Source organism: Galleria mellonella, unplaced genomic scaffold, assembly GCF_026898425.1.
Source record: "Galleria mellonella isolate WM207_F2 unplaced genomic scaffold, CSIRO_AGI_GalMel_v1 utg213, whole genome shotgun sequence".
NCBI classification, from domain to species: Eukaryota; Metazoa; Arthropoda; class Insecta; order Lepidoptera; family Pyralidae; genus Galleria; species Galleria mellonella.
The window spans coordinates 7,726,894-7,747,643 of NW_026442039.1; the positions used below are offsets into that span (position 1 = coordinate 7,726,894).

The 20,750-nt window shown below is 34.5% G+C and overlaps 1 protein-coding gene across 1 annotated transcript in view; it reads left to right on the forward strand.

Annotated features, from left to right (window-relative positions):
* Positions 1–19,531, forward strand: part of LOC128200600 (lachesin-like) — a 128,784-nt gene extending 109,253 nt beyond the window's left edge. The window contains exons 10-11 of the mRNA XM_052894541.1: positions 4,800–4,955; positions 13,415–19,531. Of these exons, the coding sequence (XP_052750501.1) occupies positions 4,800–4,955; positions 13,415–13,491 (233 nt within the window). The 3' untranslated portion in view covers positions 13,492–19,531. The remainder of the gene's footprint in view (positions 1–4,799; positions 4,956–13,414) is intronic.
* The last annotated feature ends 1,219 nt before the right edge of the window (positions 19,532–20,750 follow it).

Genomic DNA, 20,750 nt, shown 5'->3' on the forward strand with positions numbered 1-20,750 from the left:
TTCCTCCAGCCAGTTCTATCCCATGCGATATCCTTGACCTCCTCTTACGACATGATACCTAGTGTTTCTTTTATCTGTCCAATGTAGTTATTCCTCGGTCTTCCTCTTTCTCTTTTGCCCTCTATTTTTCCTTCTACTATGCTCTTTAAAAACTCCTCATGTCGCATAAGATGGCCGAGCATTTTGCCTCTTCTATTCATTTGCACAAACAATATTAACAAACGCACATTTGCACCAAAATCATGCTTATCGTTCGTAAAATCCAATTTTGCATTTATTTCCGGCAACACTTTTGCATTAAGCAAAGGTGTTGCCAGAAATAAGTTTGAAATTACCTCAAATTACTGAGAAATAAGATTAATTAATTCAAACTTTTTTTATGTTAATTCGTATTAATTCTTGGACAATGATGAATATTATTTAAAATTTGAAGACAGTATTTCTTAGAACAGCGCGTAATTCAGTTTTTACTAGTTTTTTTTTTTTTTTTGTTCGTCTAGATAATATTATTCGAAATACTTGTACTTTGATCCATTGTTTTGGTTAAAACTTTTATTTTATTTATACACGTGACTGGCTTCGAAACTAGATCTTCAAACGAATTTTTAAAAATCAATACAATTATGTAAAAATGGGTTCTAATATTATTTTTGTTTATTCTTGGCACCATGAAAATTCATCAAACCGTCATGAAATTTGGCATGTACATAGTACTAGCTATATCCCATGGCTCCACCAGCTTGATTCTGTAATTAAAACGTCCTGTGTACTAAATTAAAATATAACCTACCTTTGAACCAAATATTTTTTTATACAACTTAGAATGGCAAACAAGCTGACGGCCCACCTGATGGAAAGTGGTAACCGTCGCCTACAGACATGAGCAGTACTATGAACATAACAGAGTATACTGTTTCGCCCATGATACCCCCCATGCGTTGCCATACCTGAAGACTCAGGTGTTATTCCTCTATACCCAGTAAATTCTTCACGGTTGAAACACGATATTAAGCTTTTAGTGTAGAGATGAGCAGAACGTCTAAAACATCACTAAAAGCCAAACTACGTTTGCCAACCCGCTTGCCAAACGTGGCAACTAATGGCAAAACCCTTATGGGGGCAGCTATGCTCAGCAGTGGACAGTTCACGGCTGATACAAGAACATATTTAGTAATATCACGACCATAACTCACCCTACCTCGAACTTGGAGAAAACGTACTACACTCACCTTTACAGCTGATTTTCCAAGAAAGAGGCGAAATACCTTGAAATTTGAAAGTTGCAACATATTGACCCTTATATTTGTGTATGAGCGAACGGGGTTCTCTCTGTGGCTCCCGTGGGAATCCTCGAAAACCTTTTCCCTGTGAATAACTACATTATACGGGGAAACCTCTGTACAAGTTTGTAGCTACGGTTCCGGTTATTTTGTGATCAGTGAGTGATACCAGTATTTCGCCTGCATATATGATATACATATATCGACCAAGAATGAATGGAGATGTCGGTAGGGGCCGCCCTAGACGGACGTATGTTGACCAAATAGGCGACGTGCTGAAGAAGGGCCAAATTAAAAGTGCCCGTAACCGGCGAGCGTGTATGAAAAGATTGATGAATGTAGAAGAAGCGAAAGAGGTTTGTTTGAATCGAAGCATTTGGCGTTCCATTGTTTCTGACTACCCTAATGGGAGACAGACGTGACAGATATGTATGTATGTATGTACTTTCGACTCGTCCTGGCATTGTAAGTTTTTTTTAAATACATTCCATATTGCATTTATCAGCCATTAATTGTATACTGCTGAATATAGCCTCCCCCTTAAGGGGGGGGGGGGGGAGTGAGTGTTAATAATACGGACTATCAGTCCCATTGCTAGCAATATAACCTGTCAGGTCGACCTCCGCGTTATCCCCCCTGGAAACCATCATGCTGAATTCCAGGTGCATTTATCACGATAGGCTAACTGACCTGCTTTTACATCTTTACCGCTCATCCCTCACTGGCGCTCCGCCAGCGTATACCGTTAGCGCAGGCAGGGTTATCATTCCATTATCATTTAGAGGAACCCAAGATTTTGCAAAAAAAGGCAACTTTTAAGATAATAATAATATAAACATAAAAATATTATAAGTTATTTCATATTTACCTACAGGATGGAAGGGACAGGTTGGCTGAAACAAAAATAACTGATTCAGACGAATGGTCTAAATCAGATGGCAGATTATTTTCCCACCGTAAAAAGCACCACGGCCATATAACTAACGATTCATAGTTTTGACGGCGCGCAATGTACTTGAAATTTTCCGAACAGAATTTCCACTGGTTTTCCAAATTGACTCATGTTATTAAAATAAATAAATAAAATAAAAATAGCCTTTATTCCTGAATTACAGATTCTTTTTTAAATTGTAAATATGTATAAATAATTAATGTTGACATCGGTAACATCTTATTTTTTTAGGTTGTTCTAGAAGATAGGCCTCCTCCATATTTCTCCATTGGTAACGATTCCTTGCAGCTTGTCTCCAGCCTTTGGGCAAATCATCCTCCCATCTTCTTATTGGCCTACCTCAGTTTCTTTTTCCATCACGCGGATACCACTCAATTAAATCTTGGGTCCATGTATTTTTTGATGACCTCATGTTATTAATAAGGGTTATATAGACAGAATAAAGGAACAAAATACTTTACTATCACCTGTACCTATATATGTTTACATCTTTAAAACTACGCAACGGATTTTGATGCGGTTTTTTTTTAATAGATAGAGTGATTCAAGAGGAAGGTTTATATGTATAATACATGCATATACAATAGTAGAGAAACACTGATAATTTTAGAGGTTCCTAATGTGATGTCGTAATGTAATGGAGGCCAGCGACGCTATTTAGTATCAGCATTGCACCCGTGTGAAGCCGGGGCGGGTCGCTAGTTTATGATATTTTATTGTTCTACAAAGATGTTGAGACGTTTCGCAAACACTTACCAGTCCAATAATACCAAGTATCGTCGTACTCAGCCGTCCTTGTTACCATTCAGGTGTACTTTTAACATTTATATCGAGCGTTGAAAAAATATTTTTACATATTTTTTTATTGAAAAAAATTAGGTACATAGCAATGCTTTTAGTATTAATTTGTTATTCAAACTAAGTAAGTACAATTTTGCTTAATTTTATTCTATGTCTAACATGCGAGTACTTTTAGTGTACTTCTAGAGTTACAAAGAAGGCCGTTAAAGTCTTCTTTAATCGTGACAGAATTAATATTGTATATTTACTGCTTAATTTATTGTATTAATATGAATTAAGCACTCCGTAATTATTAATATAAGTTATATAAACAATTGTTCATCAAAACCACTTCGAAATTGTTGACGCAATCACGTAACCGTGCAATAAATACATTTGAGTCGAAGAACTGCTCTTTTTAAACAATTTTTAACTGACTTCAAGAAAAGAGGAGATTCTTAATTCGGTATTACGGTATTTTCTATGTTTGTTACCTTACAACTCCGTCAGTTATAAACCGACTTTGAAAAAATCTTTTTTATCTGAAAAGATACACTTTCAGATTGGTCGCAAAGAAATTTTAACAAAATCTATTCAGTAATTAGTTTTAAACTAAAATAACTGATTTGGCCACAATTGAAGTCGGTTTTTTTTTGTAAAATACATATTATATATATATAGAATTTTAAGCTACAAAAAAAAAACAGTTAAAAATCTGTTCAAATTTGAGACAAATATATTAAATTGAAACAACGAAATATACGAAATTAATCATTTTTTACATGAAGTACTTTATTTATTTGTACAACCCTAAATTTCGTCGCCGTCTAGACGCAGGCATAGAAGAAGCCACCTCTTCTTTTCCCGTGGGTGTCGTAAGAACCGACTAAGGGAGCTTGTGATCGAGGGATGAGCAGAAACGTCGCTCTTGAAATATCACTAAAAGCCAAACTCCCGTTGCCAAGCCTGCCGCCAATAATGGCAACTAATCGCAAACCGCTTATGAATGAGGCTATGTTCAGCAGTAGACAGTTAAGGGCTGATACAAATTTCATTACATTAATCTATATTATTCTGTACGCGGTACTTGGCGTGAATTTACAGGGTACATGAGGAATAACACCTGAGTCTTCAGGAATGGCAACGCATGGGGGGTATCATGGGCGAAACAGTATACTCTGTTATGTCCATGGTACTGCTCATGTCTATAGGCGACGGTTACCACTTTCCATCAGGTGGGCCGTCAGCTCGTTTGCCATTCTAAGTCGTATGAAAAAACCCTCTGGAAACCGTCGGTAAATTTTTTGGAATACGTCACGGTGGGCTAATTAACCTGACTTCATTCTCACCTATCATCCCTCGTTGGTACTCCACTAGCGTATATCAATAATCAAAGTAAAATTACCATTCCATGTTCATTAATTAAAACCTTAGATTATATAGATAGAGCATCGACTCTCAAAAACGGATCAACTTTTTGTGATAACGAGTCAGCTAATTTAACAATTAGCTGACTCATTATTTTATCAATGTTTTATATACTTACACATAACACATACAATGTATATTGACGTATTATTTAATAAGTAAAATTAATATTTACGCGTTAAAAAGATGGAGAAATTATAAGACAAAATAAATATAAAAGTTATAAAGCAATCACATAACTATTTACCACGCAAAATTGTATGACAAAGTTGAGCCGCTTTTCTCGAATCATTTGTATGGAGACACTCTATCTATATAATCGAAGACTAAAACATTAGCTAAGATGAGGCGTGTTGCAGGCGCGCGCCGGGCGAACGTTAGTCGCGCAGTGCAGCGGCCAGAGGTCAGTGCTGGCACTGAGCGGCCGAGCGTGGTCCGAGCGCAGCTCGACCGAGCGCCCGATCGCGACGCCGCACACCACGTGTACCGCCAGCCGCACCCGCACCACGTCTCAGGTAAAACAAATTGAGTTGGCAGTTAAACATTGTGTGTGCTATCTAGAATGTAATTGTTATTAGACTCAATGGCAATTTGGTAAACAACCTCTCAATTTGTTCATTCATCGCTTTTTTTATTATAATTTACTGGGCGTGAATTTACTGGGTACAGAGGAATAACACCTGAGTCCTCAGGAATGGCAACGCATGGGGGGTATCATGGGCGAAACAGTATACTCTGTTATGTCCATGGTACTGCTCATGTCTATAGGCGACGGTTACCACTTTCCATCAGGTGGGCCGTCAGCTTGTTTGCCATTCTAAGTTTTATAAAAAAAAAAAAAAAAAAAAAAAAAAAAAAAAAAAAAAAAAAATTTTCTTTTAATTTTTTTTTTTTATTTTAATCATGAAATCTTGTAATTTTTATTTATTTATTTAGAATCATCAACAATTGTTATATTTATGTTTAAATAAAAAAAAAAACATGCAATATATTATAATAAAATAAGTTAAAATATACCACTGTAAAATTCGAGTTGCCGATCCTGAAGAAACCTCTTGAGGAACCTCATGCTGTAGTCTCTTGGACAAACTTCGACAAGGAGCTTATTCCATAACCTAAGCGTTCGTGGGAGGAAACATCTCTGAAACAGCGCTGTACGTGACCATCTAATCTCTAAGGTATGGGGAATAACTCCCTGTCGATTGCGAGTTATACGACGGTAGAAAATAGCTGTGGGCATCATATTGAACAATTCCCCTGAGCACAGTCTATAGTATAATTGTAACAAATACGAATAGATAGATACGACTCATAAAACCTAAATAGATAAGAAATAAATAATTTTCAGAGTATTTTCTTATCTCTTAGAAATATATACCTATTACATATATTAAGTTCTCGACAGTACAGCGGGCAATTTTATCTGCCGTATCGTACAAAAGTCGCTCGTCTGCGCTGGCCTTTATTTAATATTCATTACATTTGTTCATCCTAAGGTTGCCTAGAAAGAGATCGCTGTTTAACGATAAGGCCGCCCATTGTTGCCACGTTGTCTCTATTTTTGTGTATTTTTTTATCTTTTTTTAGTTCTTGTGCATACACTAATAACTTTATCGACTTACTAACAAGTCTCGCATATACTTGAACCTATAGAATACACATATGTCTATAGAACTACATTTAACTATTATTAACTTTTATACAAATTGGAATGACAGACAAGCTGACGGCCCACCTGATGGAAAGTGGTAACCGTCGCCTATAGACATGAGCAGTATCATGGACATAACAGAGTATACTGTTCGCCCATTATACCCCCCATGCGTTGCCATTCCTGAGGACTCAGCTGTTATCCCTCTGTACCCAGTAAATTCACGCCATATCACACCCTTCAAACCGAAACACAGCCATGCAAACACAACTGCTTCACGGTTGAAACACGAATGGGACAGAGGTACCCAAGCAATCGACTTTTGTACAAAGTCTCCCTCTGGTAACTAGACATCATTTAGTTACAATTTTACTATGTTAAATTATAATTTAAATAACTCTCGTGCTTAGTGGTCGATGAAAGTATACCGTGTGGTCCGGGCATAGAATGGGACCACCTTTTTCTATTCCGTAGGTGTCGTAAAAAGCGACTAAGGGAATATAATGGTCGAGAAATAGGTGTCCTTAAAACATCACCAAAGCTTTACTGTGGTTTCTAATCCGCTTGCCAAACGTGACAACTACTGGCAAAATCCCCTAAATAGGACGTCTATGTTCAGCAGCAGTTAGTGGGTAATATAATAATAGTTAATACATATAACTGGGGGGAAAGGGATTGTTAGTAATGGAGACTAAGAATCCCATTGCTAGAAATATACTCAACCAGGTCAACCTCCTCACGGTTCCCCCTAAATTAACCATGATAGTTATCATGGTTAATTCCTGATGAATTCATCATGATGGCCTAACTGGCCTGTTTTCATTCTCATCTATCACCCTTCACTGGTGCTCCGCCAGCGTATCCCGTTAGCGCAGGCGGGGTTACCATACCATTTTCACCCATCAAAAAAAAATACATACAACTAATAGGTGTTATTGATACAATTTTTTTTTAATATAAACAAAAGTTGAGTTTCTCGACCGTTATTCTCAGATGAAATTTTATTTCAAATAGATCGTAGAATTATAAAAATGCATATTTTAAATTATTTGTAATTATAAAATGGAATGTTTTTTTTTTTTTAATGGACGATGATGGAATGGTAACCCCACTCGTGCTATCGGTATACACTGGCGGGGCGCCAGCGATAGATGATAGGTGAGAATGAAAAGGCAGATCAATTAGCCCATCGTGACGAATTCACCTATGAATTAGTCATGATGGTTTTCAGGGGGAGCCACGTCAAAATCAACTTGATAAATAACTACTAATTAACAATCCCCTCCCCCTATAATGAAATGTTATTAAAGGTGATAATCGCGTCACGATTTCATATTCGTTTATTAACTATTTAATATACGCACAATGGCCAAAATGAGAGGCTAACCACGGAAAATAGAGTCCAATTTACATTACAACTATTTAATAAAGATACAAAGTTTCCATTCTCAACGAATCGTATAGACAGCGAAACGTACATACTATTACATTCGAGTCTGGAAACCGCATGCATTCTTGAATCCACTTTGCAGTTTACTCCGCTTTTGAGTGTCGGATGGCCATTTCAATTTTCTAAATGTTGATTTTAAGAAATTTATTCAACTGCTCAGTGGAGATATATTGTACTTAATATTCGACTTCAATTATTAGTTACACAGCAGAATAATTCGTTCTGTGAAATGGTCTCTAAATTTGATTTAATAAAATTTTTAAATGTCAGCCAAAAGACATGATTGTTTTCGATTTTCTATTTAATTAAATGTAAAGAAAGACTTGCTAGATGGAGACTTTGTACCTAAGTCGTCTGCTTGGGTACCTCTGTCCCATTCGTGTTTCTGTAGTGAAGCTTAACATGTGCTATGTCCATTGTATTGCCTATACCCGTATCTGTAGGTAAAGATTATCACTTTATCAGACGAACTTCTATCAAACGAACCATCAGCCTATTTGTTATTATAATTATTCTAATTAATTATACTTATTAGGAATTATAATCACAGTGATATGATTTACCTGCTGCTTATCTATTTCAGTACATGACAATCATTATCATCATCATTTCAACCATTATCTGTCCACTGCTGGACGTAGGCTTCCCCCATAGAATACCATAAGGAACAGTCATGAGCCACCTGCATCCACTGAGTCCCTGCAATGCATTTGAGGTGGTTATTCCATCTAGCAGGGTGTCGTCCGACACTGCCTTTGCCCGTACAAAGTCGCCACTAAAGAACTTTTGTTCCCCATCGGTTATCAATTTTTGAGCTATGTATCACTTCAATACATTGTATGAGTATAAATTTTTTATTCGATATTTCTTTAAAAAAAAACCCCATTCAAAGTCTAACCTAATTACATATTAATAAGTACCCGATACGTAAAGCCTGATAAAAAGCTACAAAGCTACTCCGCAGCGCCGGGAACTGGCTTTGTGTTCTTTGTAACAATATAGTGCATTATTAAAAACGTCTCTCTTACTTGTGCTAAAAAATAAATGTGTTGGTGGATGCCGCGGCGAAATGGGTCGGAATATGTGACGACTGATGCCTGCTTGTGGCAATTGTCTTACGTCTTGACATTTTTGCTTTTATCTTAATGGAAAGATGTGCGGCATCGCATACCGCAATGCACAAACTGGTATTTGAATGTAACGTCTTATATTTGTGATGCGTTTATCGAAATCCTCGTAAGTTGAGTATAACTAAATATGAATCTATCTAATAATAAAAACACGATAACTCAACATTCTACTTCCTCTCCAGTGATTATCGTAAGAAGTGAAATGAGCAACAGAGTCCCTTTTTTAAAAATCACCAAAGCCTTACTGCGGTTTTCATCCCGCTTGCTAATTATTGACAATTAATGGCAAAACTCCTAAGGAGAGCCTTATGTTCACATAGCTACTAAAACAGTGGACAGTTAACGCCTGTTATGACGATGATGCGTTCTTTTTTTTATGCAACTTCAACTTAGAATGGCAAACAAACTGACGACCCACCTGATGGAAATTGGTAACTGTCGCCTATAGACAGATAAGCAGTACCATGGACATAACAGATGTTTCGCCCATGATACCCCATGCGATGCCATTTCTGAGTACTCAGGTGTTATTCCTCTGTACCCTGTAAATTCACTGTCATATCCCACCCTTCAAACCGAAACACAGACATGCAAACACAACTGCTTCACGATAGAAACACGAATGGGACAGAGGTATCCAAGCAAACGACTTTTGTACAGTCTTCCTTAAGTTAATCCTGAGAAGTAAAATATATAAATTTATTTATATCTATTAATTATTATATATATTAATTTTGTTTACGTCATTGAATTTTATAAACACTTTTTTTTAATTGAAAAATTGTCGAAAAATAAAAATATTCTTGAAAACATAAAACTGTTGCTTTATACGAGTATTTCTGTTTAAATTTACTAATATCATCAGCTGATAGTTACAGACGTTCTCATGTAAATTTGTTAGTCAAAAACTATATCTAAACGTTTAGGGTGCGATAAGAATTTAGAATAGATGGTACGAAATACGAAACAGATTTTTTTTTAAAGTGAATTGGTAATTTCAATGCTTTCTTTGTTTCTGTAATATTTATTATAAAACCTACAGGCTATCCAGTTTTAATCCAATTTTATTCAATTTATATAAAAGCAAGAAGTAAACTGAGTTAGTAAAAGGTACGGATGAATAGTATATGAATTTCCCTCGTTGCATACAAATTGTCTCGTTGTATTAAAAAAGTACTATGTACTTGTCATTTAATCCTTACTAATACAATAAATATAAACGTGAGTTTGCTTGTTTGTGTTTTACCTTATAGCGTCTTGACAGCTTAACCAATCACTGTGAAATTTGAAATATGGGATGGAGAAAGATATAGACTTTTTATACCAGTCAGTAAAATGTATTCTAATCATGCAGTTCCAAGGAAAAATTACTAAAAAAAAATTATACCACAATGTAAGAAAAGTATCTCTTAATCTGATTTTTTTTTATGGGTGTAAATGATATGGTAATCCCGCCTGCGCTAACGGAATACGCTTGCGGAGCACCAGTGAAGGGTAATAGATGAGAATGAAAACAGGCCAGTTAACCCATCATGATAAATTCATCAGGAATTAACCATGATAGTTTCCAGGGGGGACCGCGTGGAGGTCGACCTGGTTGCTAGTAATAGGATTCTCAGTCTCCATTACTAACAATCCCTTTCCCCCCTTAATCTGATATTGTCTGCCTACATATTCATACCTCTATAAATATATTATTACATTTTCATAAATAATACAGCAATATACATACATACATACATACAAGACAACTCGCACAAAACACCAAACACAGTTACCTGCACCAAGTTTTACTATCTACAATTCACAAAGGATTAACAGTGAATTTCAAAACGATTAGGACTCATGTCACCAAGCACCGCAGACGGTGCGGTCGGCCCCCCACCCCGGTCCCCATCTCCAAGTGTACATTAAACATTCAACGAGTTCACATACACTTTAACCCTTATAAATATTCAGTCCACACCGCATACAATCAATTCTTACTCCAAGGAAAAAGTGTTTGAACAGTCCAATAATATCATATCAGATAGACCATTGCTTGAATAAATATTAGGGGACACGAGACATGCCGCCGTAAACTGAAGCTTCAACCCAACCATCTGGACACGTGGCGGTCTTCCACCGTGCGTTTTTCAAGGCACTTTCTTCCACGCACAACCACTCTTTGGAATCAACTTCCAGCAGCAGTATTTCCGAACAAATACGACATCCTAACCTTCAAGAAAAGAGCATATTCCTTTTTAAAAGACAGGTAGCACACCTGCAATGCTGTTGGTGTTGTGAGTGATCATGGCTGACAATTAGCCCTTAGCACTTACTATCAGATGAGCTGCATGCTCATTTGCCCCTGTGTTGTAAAAAAAATACGTTTGCGAGCAGAAATTCCAAATTCAAACTGCCTAACAAGTCGCCGTGGCTTATTTGCTTCCGAAATTACACTGAGACAAACAGGATGATAAAATATACAATATAAGTACTATTTACAATGGCCGCGAGCATGGAAGCTTATCGGGTCTTACTATCGGTATAAAAATAGCGACAGATTCGAAGAAATTGTATTCGAATCGAGGAAGCAGTGGCGCGGCAATGATAACGTGCCGCGCTCCAGCCCACTGGCTCAGCGATACAATTCAATACAAAAACCTATCTTGTCCCCCCTATTACGTTATTATTTATGATAATTGAACACACTTTAGGATGTTATCTTAAATTAAGTTGACATCTTAAACGGCACGGAATGTCCTCATTGACTCATATTGTCTACTATTACGCTAAACATAATCATGTCGTTCAGTGTGATATCCAAACCGTTAGCAATAAAAAAGTCACGCACAGTACGGTTTCAGAAGTGTTTACTTCCGCAAACGCTCCGGTTGTGAAATAACGTTCCTGTCGAGGTTTTCCCCAGAGACTACAGCATGGGGTTCGTAAGAAAGTTCTTAAGGTTTTTTTAAAAGACGGTAACGCGCGTGTAATATACCTGACGTTACAGGGTACAGTAAACCCGTTTACCATCAGACGGGCCATATGTTTATTTGCTACTAGTAATATAACTAGTAGTAATATAAAAAAAAAACACTAAACTAAAAACTAAAAAACCGTCGATGGTATGGAACATGTTTAAACAGAAATTTTGTGAATCAAAAAATTTTATTTTCAATAAAATTTAAGTCTCCTAACTAATTTTACAAACTTAACACTTTACTTACCAGAAGGAGACTTTGTACAAAAGTCGATTGCTTGGGTACCTCTGTCCCATTCGTGTTTCAACCGTGAAGCGGTTGTGTTTGCATGGCTGTGTTTCGGTTTGAAGGGTGGGATATGGCGTAAATTTACTGGGTACAGAGGAATAACACCTAAGTCCTCAGGAATAGCAACGTATGGGGGGATCATGGGCGAAACAGTATACTCTGTTATGTCCATGATACTGCTCATGTTTATAGGCGACGGTTACCACTTTCCATCAGGTGGGCCGTAAGCTTGTTTGCCATTCTAAGTTGTATAAAAAAAGTAATATGGGAGGGTTAAAATATTTAGTTTTTTTCAATTCATATTTCTTTGATGATAGCGGTGGGGGGGGGGGAAGGGATAGTTAGTAAAATGGTCTAAAAGCTCTATTACCAGCAATATACCTAATCAGGTGTGTTATTCTTAACAAAAAATTCTAGTTTTACACTCTCGAATTGCAGTACTAGCGACATAACGGCATATTGTTCCAATAGATGCATTTTAGTATAATTTGTCAATGTAAACTATTGTCAACCGATCCCAATTATATCTTAATTCCTAACAGCTGTTACATGGATGCAATATAAAATTGTCATTGGCAATAAATTGGATTGATATTGGCATTAGAGTCAAGAGTAGACCCGCTTGTTGATCTCTGATTAGTTACTATTGAATTTATCATGATGAGCCAAGTGACCTGGTGGTCTACCATGAAATGAAGTTCCGAATTTTCGGGCTCAATTTCATGTTTTTATTCGTACCGAAATTGATCCCGTAAATGGAGTTTAACATTTAGTTTATCATAAATTCTATCCTAGTAGTCCAGAGGAACGATATTTTAACATTTTTAATAATTTTAAACGGCATGTATTATGTAATTTTAACATCAAATTTCTGTTTCGTACGTCCTCGAAATTTCAAAAATCACTTCATGGTAGGCCTACTGCTTCCATCCTCACTTACCTTTTATATGTACATCCATTAAAAAAATCTTATTACGTCATAAAATATATTGATGACCATCACGCTACAATAACAGAGTTGCTGGTTTACGCAAATGACATTCCAGTGCATAGTCAGTTGGTGTAAATATGTTCATCATCATCATCATCTCAGCCATTAACCGTCCACTGCTGAACATAGGTCTCCCCCTTAGGGAATTTTGCTAGTAGTTGCCACGCCTGGCAGATGGGTTCATAACCGCAGTTTAGCTTACGGTGATGTTTAAAGAGGGACGCTGCTACCCTTCCTTTGGGCTTCCTTAGTCGCCTCTTACGACACCCACGGGAAATGCATGCAAGGCATGGCCTATCTATGCCAAGACCACACGGCTAGATTAGGTACATTTATATACAGTTACAAAGCTATTATACGTGAAATAATAAACATGTAAAGTTGTCTCGAATTATACATATTGTGTAAATATTAATAATTCTGATTTGCGAGTAAATTAATTTAGTTTCTAATTTATTTCTATATGTGCAAATTATTGTACGACACATTTTGTTCCAGGTGCAAAACAAGTACACTGTTGGCGGCAACCCTTCTTAGCTATCGTCGTGCTATTTCAAATGGATCTCATAGTTTGATTTTATAAATAAATCCACTACCTTATTATTGCTTTATTTAACTAACTAAATCAATTATAAATGTATTACAATTTCGTGAATAGCAATACAGTACATACAACACAGTAATTAATTCTGTACCTACATCGAATATTTGTTAAAATATTATAAGAGAAACGTACATACGTATTTAATATTGAAATGTACACAGAATTAATTTTATTATTAATATTCTTTTATTATATAGATAGAGTGTCTCCATACAAATGTTTCGAATTCTCGATTCGGCATCAACTTTTTCATACAATTTTGCGTGATAAACAGTTATTAGTGATTCCTTTATAACTTCTATGTTTATTTTGGTCTTATAATTCTTGCGTCTTTTTAATGCGAAAAAATTATTTTATTTATTTATTAATTAATTAAATATAAACACGTCAAGATAAATTGTGTGCGTAAGTATATAGAACACTGATAAAAAAAACAAGTCAACTAATTTGACAAAAAATTTACTCGTTTTTAAAAGTCAGTACTCTATCTGTATAATTCAAGCTTTATGTATAATTGTAAACAAATAAAATTATATTTTAAAAATTATTTTGTCTCCAATTTTCGCCATTCGAGGTACTGTGTTGTGTATACATATATCACAAATATCGTGTATAGTACAAAACTTTATTTGAACGTTACCAAAGAGTTATTGCTGACTTGTACACGGCGTAGCGTATTTAAATATCAATATGTTTTACTCTAGCATTGTGAATATACAGTGAAACATATCATCCTTAAAATACTTGTGTCATATCCTGAAAGATTGTGAGTGAGAATTTTATATTTATATAAAGGAAAGTTAAGTTTACCTTCTGTTGAAGAGATGAGTATGTTTCGGTCATTTACATACAGTTTTACAATAATTACCTAATCTTATAATTTTTTATTAGATTAAGAAAAAAAGAATACACTAGTCATTGATTCCTCTTAATCTCCTATTGTATATTTAATCACCTATTTAATGTAAAAGATAGTATAAATATTAAATTATAAATATTTATATTTATATATAATTTTATACTTATATATAATTTTATATTTATAATATATTTTTTTGTCTTTTATGCCATAAAAATACTGCAGGTCTTAATCGACATTTACTCATCTCTTTAAATTAAAAATACGAATACTTCGTAAGATTAATATTAATAGAATTTTATTAATTTTAATTAATTTATTATTAATAAACGGTGCCGCCAAAATTTGGCTAACTTTTTTTTATATTGAAAGTTTGTTTAGAAACCCTCACGAAAGATGTTTTCAAAGTATGAAAATTTCATGTTAGTTTCCAACTCTTTTGGTACTGTTAACTTGTGGAGTGTGAGTTGGGAGTGTATTATTATGAATGCAAATTTTATCACTAGAACCAGCTAATAACGTCCCACCATTGGGCAAAGATCTCTCTCTCTCTGTATGATTATATGAGAGGATTTAATTGCAGATGACTTGTTATATAATTATATTTCAAGTAAATTATATTTCCTTACGAAAATGTGACTATTTAAAATGCTATTGAATATTTGTATAAAATACACGTGGATCGTGCATTTTAGTACATTTTTTTTTCATTATCGATACGTATTGTAATATCACGTAGATGCGAGATTTTTTGTCGAATATAACGTAAGTACACATTTTAACTTTGAGAATGCCGGATTGACTTATGCACATTTGTGTAAACAATGCTCGATAGGTAAAATTCGAGATTGTTCCATATAGTCCAATAAAATGATATTTAAAATTATTTATTAACTCATTAACTATACCGAACTCATTAAATATACGAAGTATTTGTACGATTAAATAAATTTTTGTCTGTTTAAAAATTGTCACAATATAGTACACCGCTCTATTCGCTGACATTGATGCTCCTTTCCACTTTGGGTGTTGCTGGAAGAAAACTCTATCAGAGTGAAGCTCGCCTTTGTACATTTAATTACCTCTGTCATATTCTTATAACTGGTGTGTACAATAAAGAATAAAATAAAATAAATAAATAACATTGAGCAATAAGTATTGATTTATAGTTATTATTAATTAAATTTTTAGTTTAAAACTATAACGAAATGGTTATAAACTAGTGAAACTGCCTAATTCACTAGTGCGGCACCGCATTCTGATTACTGTATCTAATTTTATCAGGCACGTTTTATTTTCATTTATGTCTTATATCGTTAACGTAGGCATTAAATATTATGTTTAAATTTAATCGAAATAGACATCCGACTTTTTGTCGCCCGAGTGTCTTGCAACTAGCGACTTTTTACTATGCAAATATCGTCAAACTGTATAAGACTTAATTAGAATTTAACCGATTATATTATTCTAATTATAATATTATGAATCCTCCTGTCTTTCGACCATCCCGTTCGGACTATTTGGTATTTACATTAATTAATATCGGAACCTAAATTCAAAATCGTAGCTACAATTTTACTCAAGTGTTGCTAGCTTGAAATGAAAGTTGAAAATTAAAACCTAATTGCCTAAAAAGTGTAACTTTGTTTTATACCTTTTCTAAATCAAATACTTAATAAATATAATTATTAATAATATTAATAATTAATTAAATAACCAGTGGCATGGACTTCCATAACACCTAGTTCAGAAAATATTTAATTAATTAATGTCATCTCTGAATAAGTCGAGCTGATTACATTGTGATACCACAGAATGTATATAATATTAACTTGCAAATCATTTCAATAAATCAAACGATTTTTGATGTATTTTCTACTGTATTTGAGTTATAATTATTGATATGATGAAATGTATAAGCTTTCATTTGATAATATCAAAATAATAAATAAATAAACCGCCGTCAGAGGCCGTATTCGACGGGATTCGAACCTGCATTTAAATAATCCCGGATTAACATTTAATAGGGTTGCATTTAATATTTCATAATTTCCGAGTGCAGGGTATCCATTTCAAATAATATATTCAAACGTCATTCGAATTCAATGTTATTTTGGCGCGAATTTTAGTCGCTCGTCTGACAGCGACAACTTGGCCTTGTAAAACTCGGATAGTTGCGTTATTCACGACTCGTTAACCCTTACCCCGTTTGGTAATGGGGTTGCTATTACCATTACCAGTCTAAATTACACACGATAACGTGCAATGTCCTTCCATAGGTACAGATTGTGTAGTGTATTTGAGGCGTTTCACAAAATATGACAACTGTTATAATTTTAAATACACAACCGGGACTTAACGCGATGTAAAAGCTTTTACAGGTAAATAAATACCTACTCGTACATGCCTGCTTCTTTATTGCCGACGTTTCGACGTGGATTGCACCACGTCGCGGTCACGACTGGACTGAAGTGAGCGGCGTTTTCATCTTGCAGCTGGCGCAGTCTCTTCGGGTACCGTCACACTGTTACCATTATTATGTAAAGCCACCCAACACACCGCACTCACGGTATCCACACTGCGTTTAAACTACTTATCGCATGTTTTTAAGTATCGGCAATAAAGAAGCAGGTATGTAGGTACTATTTACCTATAAAAGCTTTTGCTTCGCGTTAAGTCCCAAATGTGTATTTAAAATATGTGTAATCAACGCGAAAGTTTAACATTAACTGTTATAATTTTTTTTATTTATTTATTATTTATTTAACTCTTTATTGCACCATAAACAAAAATATACAATGACAATTGAATATTTCAAGTGAAATACAGTAACATAAATACAGAATGAAATGTATACATAAAAGTACAAAATGCGGTCTAATCGCTAGGGCAATCTCTTACATGTCTGTATTTTTGGTTAAAGGAGAACAGATAGAAGTGGGTAGGTGGCGCAGGAGTTTTTTTTTATATTTAGTAGTTTAGTAAAACGACTTAGTAGGAATGTCTTTTATCAAAATTGGTCATTTAATTTAGAAATAATTCTAAAAGTAATGCCAGTAGTGGAGAAATTGGGTTGTAACCATTTGTATGGGCATGTGATACGCAGGGGTGAAAATGTGGTAAAAGAAGTATGAAGTAGGGTGTTTTTTTTATGGATGATAATGAAATGGTAACACCGCCCACGTTAACAGTATACACTGGCAAGGCACCAGTGAAAAATGATAGGTGAGAATGAAAAGGCAGGTCAGTTAGTCCATCGTGACGAATACACTTGGAATTCAGCACGATGATTTCCAGGGGTGCCACGTGGAGGTCGACCTGATAGGATATATTGCTAGCAACAGGACTGATAGTCCGCGTTATTAACAATTCTTTCCCCCTCTATAAAGTATGGTCGTAAGAGTAGAGGAAGATGTAAAAAGAGATGGATGACTGAGTGACATGGCATGATCAGTAAGGAAATAAATGCTAAGATGGCTGCGAAAAGTGATGAATGGAAGAGAAAAATATATTACGCAATAAATAGAGTATAACTTAATACACTTTATCATAATCTATTTATTTATTTATTTCATGCATTGTTGTTTTTTTTTTTATAATAAGTAATTACTCAACCAAAAGTGTGATGTGTGATGTCCCATTCGTGTTTCAACTGTAAAGCAGTTGTGTTTACATGGCTGTGTTTCGGTTTGAAAGGTGGGATCTAGCAGTGAATTTACAGGATACAGAGGAATACCACATGAGTCCTCAAGAATGGCAACGCATGTGGGTTATCAAGGGCGAAACAGTATACTCTGTTATGTCCATGGTACTGCTCATGTATATGGGCGATGGTTACCACTTTCCATCAGGTAGGCCGTCAGCTTGTCTAAGTTGCATAAAAAAATACATGCAATTATTGTCAAAGAAGTAATTTTGCCATAAATCTCAAACGATACAATTATGGATTACTTTTTTAACCGACTTCAAAAAGAAAGGTAGTTCTCAATTCGGTGATATATATTTTTTGTTTATTACCTTAAAAATCCAGTCGATTTTGAAAATTTCTTCATTTATCTGAATGGATAAAAATACAGATTGATCCCATATAAATTTTATCAAAGTTGGTTAAGTAGTTAACTAAACTGATTACTTCAAATGAAATTAATTAGTTTTACCACAATTAACGTTGTTTTTTTTTGTGAAACTTAAATTATTCATACTTTTAAATTAGTTCGGATTTAATAAATTGATAGAGAATGATAAATTTGAGGCTTCCTTTTTCATATAAATAAAAATATATATATTTGTCTTTATAATCATGTGCCAAATCATATTGTTCATCATTACTACACTTTAAATTAATCGCCTATAAGAAAGGAGGAGTTTCTTTACTCGGCTTTTCTTTTATACAGGTACATTTATGTGATTATCCACAACGATTGTGAATCGATTTTATTTAATATTTTTTAAAGAAACCTCTATACGTAAATTTTCTTAAAATTTTAATAAAAAATATGTTTAACAAAGTTTCTTTATTCGCTTTTACTTTTATACATGTATATTTACGTAATTATCCACAACGATTGTGAATCGATTTAATTTAATTATAGTTTAATGAAACCTCTATACACAAATTTTATTAAAATTTTAATAAAAAATAATTTTAACAAAGTTTCTTTATTCACTTTTACTTTTATACATGTATATTTATGTAATTATCCGTAACGATTGTGAATCGATTTTAATTAATTATTTTTTAATGAAATTTGTGTATAGAGGATACACAAATTTTATTGAAATTTTAATAAAAATGTCTTTTTAAAGAACTACGAATATAAGCCTACGGTTTCACATTGCAACTCCTGTATTGTTATATTTTTGTTATATAATTTTCAATTATACTATTATTAAATGTTACATATAGTTATACAATGTAATACATAATATGAAATGACCCATTTAGTATGTATAATAACCAAGCTTGCCCCTCACGCTTGTCGATAAATTGTAAATAATTAATATTGCACAATAAAAAAAAAACGAACTTTTAAACATTATATACCTTAATATTTAATATTATTTGTTAATTAATCGATTTAATAAAAAAAAATAGGTAATAAATGTATAAAATTGTATCTTTTATTAAAAATAAGAGATATATTGGATAGGTTTGCGTTTTGTCTATTGTACAGATTGTGTGGTTTTTGAAATGTAAATAATGGTATTAAATAAATTAGTATAAATTTTAATATCTTTTAATTTATTTTAATTCTAAGTATTTCAAATAATAACACCTGTTTATTCCCTCTATAACAATTTGACTAGACCCCAAGATCTACTGTTTACTGACGAAACACTGTGCGTTCTATCAATTATATACTGCTTGAAATTTCAAATGAAACAACATAGTTTATTATAGTACACAATTATATAGTATTGTAGTTTTTTTGGTTTGGTCATTTGGAGAGGATGGATGAAAGAAGAATTACGAAAGAGATTTATCGAGCAAGAATGAATGGAGATGTCGGTAGGGGCCGCCGTAGACGGACGTATGTCGACCAAATAGGCGACGTGCTGAAGAAGGGCCAAATTAAAAGTACCCGTAACCGACGAGCGTGTATGACAAGATTGATGAGTGTGGAAGAAGCGAAAGAGGTTTGTTTGAATCGAAACATTTGGTGTTCCATTGTTTCTGCCTACCCTAATGGGAGACAGGCGTGACAGATATGTATGTATGTATGTATGTAGTTTTTTTTTTTATTTTATTAAGAGGGAAAACATAAAACTGAAAATTATTCTTAGGGACCACTTATTTATATTAGTGTGAGCATTGCCTCTGAGCATCTTTTTTTTTATACAACTTAGAATGGCAAACAAGCTGACGGTCCATTTGATCGAAAGTGGTAACCGTCGCCTATAGACATGAACAGTACCATGGACATAACAGAGTATGTCTGTCTCGCTCATGATACCCCCCATGCGTTGCCATTCCTGAGGACTCAGATGTTATTCCTCTGTACCCTGTAAATTCACGCCATATCCCACCCTTCAAACCGAAACACAGCCATGCGTTTGCAACTGACAACTGCTTCACGGTTGAAACACCAATGGGACAGAGGTACCCAAGCAATCGACTTTTGTACAAAGTTTCCCTCTGGTAAATTAGATTAGCAATATATTATATTTTTTGCCTTGCTACGATCGACTGGATTAATAATCACCATCGACCGGTTGATCACCCCTAGTGACTATACGACCATGCGGCTAGTCTGATAGTAAAAGGTAATCATTTCATCCCAGTTCATAGGCACTGCAAGAGAATGGTACTGTACATAGTGCTTTCTTCCCTTAGATGTCACGAGGAATGAGGAATCACATGATAAGATCTT